This window comes from Medicago truncatula, chromosome 5 (assembly GCF_003473485.1).
Source record: "Medicago truncatula cultivar Jemalong A17 chromosome 5, MtrunA17r5.0-ANR, whole genome shotgun sequence".
In the NCBI taxonomy this organism is placed as follows: Eukaryota; Viridiplantae; Streptophyta; class Magnoliopsida; order Fabales; family Fabaceae; genus Medicago; species Medicago truncatula.
Window position 1 is genome coordinate 2,844,282 of NC_053046.1, and position 8,996 is coordinate 2,853,277.

Here is an 8,996-nt window from a genome sequence, read left to right on the forward strand (position 1 = left end):
GTAGTTGGTTAAACCAAAGGCTTATGCAATTATCAACATGTTTCTGATGGATTCTGCTTTTACATGTAATGCAAAGTATTGGATATTTGGAGGTACTAACTTATTAAGAACTTTTATGCATCTCTTGAATACATCTAAACACAAATGTTTAATTCTTTGAATTCTGCATTGCTATATATCCTCTAAACAACCACTTTTGCGTAAAAATAACATATTTTACCATTTTAAACATTAGTTTATTCGTTATAAATTGTGTTCCACTGTTGCAAAGTGCACCTGCTACAGCTATACACTGCAGGCTCCAATATATCAAGAGGAAAAAACTCTCAGCCCTTGTGGACACTCTTGAGGTTTCTTACAGTCATAACAAGAATTTGTCTTTCACCTTCTACCTCAGCAAATTTGAGACTCATTTCTGAGTATCTCTCTTGCATCTCTTTGAGCTCGCTTTCCATTGATTTGTTTCTTTCCTTCAATGACGACAATTCGGTCAATACGCCACTAAGACTGTTGTCCGCGTGTTCCAATCTATTTCTTACTTTTTCCGATATCTCATTTGAACTTTTAATACTTCTATCCTGAACAACCAATTTGAAGGGCATGTTAATGTCAATTTATTGAAGATATGTAATTCAATTGCTTCATTATCAATCCACATTTCAACAATGAAAGTTTGAACTAAGCAAGACAAAGTTTCTAATTCAGGTTTTGTGGAACAAAAATGCTTTTGCAAATAGTTATAGCGTTAGTTTACCTCGTGTAAAGTAACATTCTGATTAAATTCCTCCACTTTGTTCTCCAGCTCCACAATTCTGCTCTGAAGTTCCTTTTCCTTCTTCATAGATGAAGTTGTTGAAGTTTCCAAGGCAGTTTCCTTTGACTTTATCAGGCCCTGACATAAACAATCTTTTATATTAACATAAGAAGGAGAAAATGAAGGATATATAGTATATGTTCTGAAATATTACAAGAGAAAACAGCATCCAGGGAGCAATAAATTTTCTTAAAAAAAAAACAACCTATGTCTTCATATCATTGATGCTAGAATAGTTACCTCAAGCATTTTTATTTTCTCTCTCAGACTTGCCATTTCTTTTGAATGATGAGGACTGGAAGCAATTTTTTTGTTGATTGGGATGGTTTTAGATCCATCAGAAAGTTGGTTGCGTCCGTTACTATCCCTGAATCTCTTCTCAATGCTGGTTAATGCATCACCTTTCTTCTTTATTTCACTCTTTAGCTGGGAAATTTGCTTTCTTAGTTTTTCTTTCTCAGCCTCATCCTCAAAAAGTGACTTTTTCAAATCACTGCATTGAACTCTAATAGCTTCCAACTCAGACTTCAATAGTCTAGCCTCTTCTTCTTTTTCTTCCTTGAAATTTCTCATTTTACTTAGCTCGTTAAGCGAATGTTCCGCTTCCTTCTTCAATGACGCAATTGTGCTCACAAGTTCATCTCTTTCCACAGTTCCTTGATGTAACAATGTTTCAGATTCCTCAATTGATTTCTTCATAAGTTCCAAGTCAGTCCTTAATATTTCTTTTCCTTCTACTTGTTCATTTAAGAGCGAAATCTCTAGTTTAAGATTTTCATTCTCAGCTTTTAGCATATCAAACTCCTCAGAGAAATCCCTATTAACTTGTTCCCCAAGCTTCTTCTGATTTTCGAGTTGCTTGGACTTGTCTTCGATTTCCACCAACATCTGCTGTATCTGAAATTTCATTGTATCTATTTGATTGGAAAGGTCGTTCAGTTTTACCTCGTAATCAGTTTTAGTTGACTGAAGCTCTTCTTGGACTTTATGCAGCATTTCTTCCAGTATAGTTTTCTGCGATCGTAGTTCACATGCTTCTGTCAAAGCTCTCAAGGTAGCCTTCTCATTTTCATCAAAGGTAGAAGTCATTTGCATTGAGAGTCTCTGGAATTCCTCTTGAAGCCTTTCAGCTGTATTAGCATTTTTCAGTCTGGTCTTTCGCAACGCATCCTCGGCTTGGATGGCTCTTTGCTCTTGCTCGACTTTTTCACGTGCCATTGCTTCTATATCAGCTTCAAATCCTTGTACTTGTTTCTCCATTTCCTCCTCTAATCTTCTGATATGGGTTTCTAGTACCTTAATGGTAGCTAGAGAATTTGAGAAATCTTCTGACTGTTCCTTGAGTTCTTTTTCCAGATTCTCAATGTGAGTTTCAATGCCATTCATAGCACCAGGAGGAGATGAACACTCATATTGGATGTTTAACTGTTCCTGCAGTTGGCTTTGCTCTAGCTTATGTACAAGCTTGTGGTTTTCCTGTTTTAATATCTCATAGTCTAGTGCAATCTGCTCTATTTGCATCTCTAACTCCTCTTTGTCCCTCCTATACATTTCAATTTCACCATACAAGTCTATAATTTTTTTCTCAAGCAAGTGTGTCTCCTTGGCATCACTTTTCTCCTTGACAAGATCATCCAATGCTTTTTGATCTTCATCATCACTTGTTTCACATTGTGAGAGTTTCATCTCTAACTCTTGGGAATTTTTATTGTGTTCCTGTCCATTGGAATGTTTAGACATATTCATATTTTTCTGCTCCAACATCTCTTCCAGGTCCTGCACGGCAAGAACCAATTCAGCATTTGATTCTTGCATCTTTTTTAACTGTAATCGGAGATTTGCATTCGTGTCTTTCTCATAATTCAATTCTTGTCTGATTTCTTCGACAAAGGCATGATGATCTCCACTTTCCAACTGTGACCTGTTTCTCACTTTGGCATCGTCCATGCGTTTGTGGAAAGACCTGACATTGTCACATTCTGTCTTGAGTGCGTCCCTTTCATCTTTCAAGATAATGATTTCCTTCATGAGATCCTGCCCTCTTTTGCTTTCCTTTACAATTTGTTTCCTAAGGGTCTGTAGTTCCATGTCCGACACATCCACGTGCCTCGCCAAAGCAGCAAGTTCAGCTTTGAGTCTCTCAATCTCCAAATGGGATGCCTCTTGGGAACTTTCCTTGGAAAGGGCATTTTGAGAACCGTTTGTTGAATCGCCCATGCTTAACCCGAGCTCTGAGCTAGATGACCAACCCCATTGTGATCTCTGATGTAAATCATGCATCGGTGTCAAGGCATTAACAGCAGCATTTGGAGATTCTGCGGCACGGGACATAACTGGAACAAACTGGTTTGTGGTGGGTTGAATGTTTGTTTTTCTCAGTCCAAGTTCGCAGGGAGTATCAACTCCAGAGCTGTCATCAGAACTTGACAATGTAACGTCGGACCCACTAGACGTCCTGTTGATTATTGCTTTGGAAGAGACATCCTGTTATGCAGATAAACAGGAAACTTAATCATTTTCATTTTCACATGTTTTTTACTTTCGGTGCAAAAGAACAAAAGAAACAGATATATTGTGTACTAAGCAAGGACAAGCCAGTTGAATATATACCAACAAAAATTTCAATCATAAAGCATGATAATATCTTATATACCAACCACGAGCAGCTCCATCTTCATCTTTTCGAAAATTCAAAATATAGCAAAAAGCAATACACTGAAAGAAGTCACGAGAATTTTTAGCCTGAATGAGTGAAATGCTTACTTCAGAAAAATAACTTTTAGTGCTTTCATCTGTATCACCGTTGCTGAATTGGTTTCTTGAGCTCATATCATCGAATTTTAGTTTTATATCTTCACATTCATCTTCCTCTCTGCAAATGTTATTGAAAACAATAAAACCACATGATTACAAACTCATCAGCCATAACCTGAAATGGAAAACTAATAATGCCAATTCCCTTTGTAGTACCTTTGAATTTGATCATTTTTTTCTTGCATTCTCTGGATAGATACCTGTTTATTAAGCAACAAATCAAATTCAGTCACATCAACATCGCTTTGACTTATGCCTCACTCAATATTTTGATTAGGTTTCCCTGAAATTTCAAGCAACTTTACATCTGAACAAAAAATAAAAAAAAAAACAAATACTAACATGCAAAACAGCATCACCATGAGAATTCCTGATGGGAAGAGAGACATGGGAAGGCTTTGTGGCATCTACATAATCAGCAAAGTTCACAGAAACCTCCCCGACGGCGCTAGCTTTTGATAACCCCTGCATATAACCCCAAAAATTATATAACAATGACAAAAGTAAACGAATTAACAATTACTAGTACTTATGAAGAGAGAAATTTTTATATACCGTTGAGAGCAAAAATTTATATATTTTATCGTTGATTTCTCTGGTCTTCGGATCCTGATAATACTTGACTGTTTCGTATACCGGATTCTCCCACCGACAATTTCCATCTTGAACCGTAGCTTTCTCTAATCTTTTTGTTGGTCTTCCAATGTCACCAGGAACTATTGACAACACCAATGCATCCACCCCTGATTGTAACACCTGAAGTTACATCACCAAACACAATTTCTCATCCAATCATGTTATGTTAATTTAATAATTTCCAACCTAATACGGTTAAGAATAAAAAAAAATATGATCATCATAATTCACACTATTACAAAATCCATTTTCATTTCCCAGAAATATGATAGGTTAAGAAATGTTACTTTTTTCACTTTATATTATAATTGAAATCTAGGAGAAAAAAAACTATTATTAATAAAGGTAGCACTAATGACTTATTTACAACTGTTTTTTAATTTAATCAGATCAAATTTGATCATAAAAGATTATCAAAACCCTCAGAACCTAACAGAACCAATACATTAGATTATTCATTCTGAGAAATATGAAAGTAAAGAAAATGAATATACAAAAATTCTGAGATGAACCTACCTTAGTAGCATTGAATTGAAGCTTAAAAACAGCTTTAATCCTATTCTTCTCACTTCTCCATTTTGAAGAACGAAACATCTTCACTTCACATCACAAAACTCACGTTTCAAATAAGCTCTTAATCATTTTCATCTCTCCCAAACAATTACTCCACCAACTAAAACACTAAAAAAAAAACACTAAACTCGGTGGTTCAACTCGTTGGTATGAAGCAAAACAAAGTAACGTAGCGTGTAAGAACAGAACGAGTTATGAAACTAAGAACAAAACAAGAGATCTTATGTTTGTTTGTGATATTAAGGTTTGATGTTATGTTTTTGTCTCAGTTTCCAACAACGTTATTTCAATGACACATAAAAAGTACTTGCATGCCTCGTGTGAAAGTATATATTGAAGTGGAAATTAATAACTTTGTTTAAATTAATAAGTTGGTGAAATTTGCTTTTTTAGGTAAGGGAAAAAGTTGTGTCTGTTATTTATCTTATGTCACGGTTTTGTATTTTTATGGGTGGTGAATGACAATAACGTATCTTCTTACTTGTTTGTTATATAACGTCAAAAAAAAAAAAAAAAAGTATTATTATCCTAACCATTTGTTTCATTCATTCAGTGTCGGTTTCTTTTTAATTAAATTGTTTGATTAAAACCAATTAAATAGTTAAGCATGAGGGTGGCTTAGCGTGCGTTTTCAATCAAATCACGGTTTAATTTAAACAAAAATTGCAAAATACAAGCTTTTGATCCAATTGTGCGGAGTTTTTAAAAGTATATCAAAACATGCTGTACAATATGTAAGTTAAGTTCGTGCTTAAATTTGAAAGGATTTCATAAGGTATAGTTCCGTGGTTTTAAATCGATCTTTGCATCTGTTTAGGTTGATTTGGTGGTGTAAGTGTGCCTCTCCTGAATGTTTTAAATTCGATTTTTCTATGTGTCTATTTAGGTGGATAAATAAAATTAATCTCTGCTGCTAACATTTTTCCACCTTTAACAATATACAAACAGCTAACATTTGTGTATAAAATATTCTTTCAAATTTGAAAGATTTGTCGAGTTAAAAATAATAATAACCAAGAATGCAAGACGTAAAGTAATCTATGGAAAAAATAAATTTTGTTTTGCCCTTGAAAGGGAAGTTTTTTTTTTTTTTTTTGACAGACTTGAAAGGGAAGTTATGGGTTGTCAATTTGCTGCATTTTTTCGATACAATCCTAAAGGGAAGATATACGTTTCGATAAAAGAGATATAATGAAAATTTTCAATCAAGCCAAAAAGTATCAACAAAATAAGATGGTTCGGGTCAACGATTGTTTATTCAATTCAACTCACAAACATCGTTACATTCTGAAAATGTTTTCTTGAGAAAGAAAAAAAAAACTATTAAATTTTTTTAATTTTCTCTCCTTAAAAAAGTTAGTTTTTCAAATACATCAACAATATATACAAGTTATTTTGTTAGTCTTTAAAGTCACGACAAAAAATTGTCTAACTAAAATAAATCATCCACACAACCAGATACTTATGCGTATGCACATGTATTTTACTAGTTTCAATAGAAGAGAAAAAAGAGCAACAAAATAAGATCGATCAAGTCAACCAATGTTTATTCGTTCAACTCACAAATGTTAAATTTTTTAGTGAAATAGTTTTTGACCACATTCTTTTGGAACCTTCATTATGTATCTTTATCTTTTTTCCATATTTTTTAGTTTTTTACTATCTTCATTTTCTCTCTCCTCTCCCTTTTTTCTTGATGCAGATCCAATAATGCAGCAATTATCCGTTGAGATCACGCAGCTGATTTAATAATAACTCGATCAATGATGATAACATAGATTCTAATGACTCGGTAGCTTAGTGGATTGCTTTAGAGGGTTATCATCATTGCTTGAATCAACAAGACCCACTAAGGTGTGTAAATTTTGTAAATCATTTTGTTCTTTTAGTTCTGTTGAAGAATAAAAGGGAAATTGCACTCAAATTGCATGAGGTATATGCTTAAATAGGGTTGTGTTTAGCGGAAGAGGTCGAACTTTTGTAACGTGGTGAATCAACGTTCGAACATTTGTAATCTCGCTTTAATGTGATATTTCATGTGTGACTTTTAACATTAAATTAAAAATCTTGCAAACTGGTGTTCTAGGCGAATCTGTTTAGAAATCCTAAATAGAAATTTTGCTTTAAAAATGTAAATTTTTACTTTTGATAAAGTAATATTTACATTACCTTTTTTATAAAAAGGACACCGGATTAACATTCTCCTTAAACTAAAAGTTTTAAGTATAACAAAATTTAACAATCCAATGTATCAAAAGTTAAAGTAAAAAATCTAACAAATCCTTACCTAATGCGTACTCAACGTTCAACACAACAATTATAAATGAAAAAAGTTGTGAATTCTGATAATAAAAAAGGAGAAAGAATTGGCGTGAAAGCCTGAAACACAAAATGTTGCTTATTTTTAGAGGAAATGGGTCTAATTAAGTGAAGCTTAGGCCTTAGAGGAAGTGTATGGTGGTGAGTTAAGAAAGAGGTAGGAGTTGCTTTTCGTTATGCTTTTATTTGACTTAGCTTTAAAGCCGGTAATGTAATGTGATGTGCAAGGTATGAGGTGATCAGCTTAATGGTAAGTAGTTAATTCAATTCACTATTCTAGTCCATATGTCCATTTTCAAAACGTGCATCTGCTGTCACTACTAGACACAATACCACAAGATAACTCAATGCTCAACAACATTATATATATTTTGTTACATTACATACTATATATATATATATTTGATTGAATTGGGGACCATCCCTTATATCCATCCATTTATTGGTATCTTTGATCTTTACTGCCTTTGGTTGTTGGTGGTCACTGCCTAAAGCCAACCTATCAATTATTTGAAATTTTTTAAAAATTAATTAAAGCTCACCATTTACCTTTTAGTATTAAATCATTTATTAGGGATATAGAAGCCATCAAACCACATGTTATTTGGGACCTCGAGTGTATGTCTTTTCTTGACAAAGTACAATTCCATGTGTGTGCAGTTTTTAGCCCAGCTTTTGTTTCACCAACAACAGAATTATTATTGTATTTTCGATATACACGACATGTTATGAGCTTCATTTGAGTAGATGAAGAAAATTTGACGTTATATATATTTTTTTGAACGTTATACTATCTCTCATACCTAAGTTTATGTATAAATTACTTTTGGTGGATGTTAACACTCCGTTATTTCACATTTTTAGAGTCTTTTTATGATATTTTTGAGTTCACAAGCAAACTTAAGCAGCAAGAAAAACTGAAGAAACTGAAAAAAGGGAATCGTGTCACGATTACTGAAAAACGTGTCACGATTTGGAGCTCTTAAGAAACATGCATTCGACATTGGTGAAAATGTGTCACAATGAAAAAATCGTGACACGATTATGGAAACCCTAATAAGCTGAAGCTATTCTGAAAACAAGGGTTACGAATTGGAGAGAGAAAAGTACGATTTTGAGACCTAAAGACGGCTAGGAGGGCGAATTCTTCAACCTTCTATCAGTTCATGTATGTTTTGATTCCATTATTGATTATGCTATTTGTAAACTTGACTATGAAACTCTATTATTGTGAATGACAATCTAGTTTTTATTCAATTCAATTGTTCTTAATGCTTTTTATATCCCGATCAAATATAAACATGATTTAGTCAGAATGAATGACTACTGACCATAGCTTTCAACTTAGACCTAATTGAATTGTTCTAATAAACATGGTTAGTTTATGAATGGATAATCGTTTATTAGTGATAATAGGTTAACGTTCATAAAACCTTCAAAGATTATTAGACCACCTAAGGAATTAGGGGTTGTAGTTTGAGAAGAGGGTCCTAAATCAAGGGATTGATTAGGGTCCTAAATTCGTATTTTTCTCTCTCCAATTCGTAACCCTTGTTTTCAGAATAGGCTTCAGCTTATTAGGGTTTCCATAATCGTGTCACGTTTTTTCCATCGTGACACGTTTTCACCAATGTCGAATGCATGTTTCTTGAGATCTCCAAATCGTGACATGTTTTTTAGTAATCGTGACACGTTTTTCAGTAATCGTGACATGATTCCCTTTCTTCAGTTTCTTCAGTTTTTCTTGCTTTTATTGCTGCTTAAGCTTGCTTGTGAACTCCAAAATATCATAAAAAAAAAAATAAAAAAAAAACTCTAAAAAAGTGAAATGACGGACTGT

At 33.6% G+C, this 8,996-nt stretch overlaps 1 protein-coding gene across 1 annotated transcript; it reads right to left on the reverse strand.

The window, feature by feature from the left end:
- Positions 1-76: 76 nt before the first annotated feature.
- On the reverse strand, positions 77-5,143 carry LOC11438969 (COP1-interactive protein 1). The gene is made up of 8 exons (XM_003611067.4): positions 4,781-5,143; positions 4,184-4,384; positions 3,971-4,093; positions 3,785-3,828; positions 3,578-3,686; positions 1,055-3,298; positions 755-892; positions 77-578 (listed from the first exon to the last, which is right to left on the reverse strand). Exons 1-8 carry the CDS (start codon positions 4,856-4,858, stop codon positions 327-329), a joined length of 3,189 nt encoding a protein of 1,062 aa, XP_003611115.1. The 5' UTR covers positions 4,859-5,143; the 3' UTR covers positions 77-326.
- Positions 5,144-8,996: the final 3,853 nt, after the last annotated feature.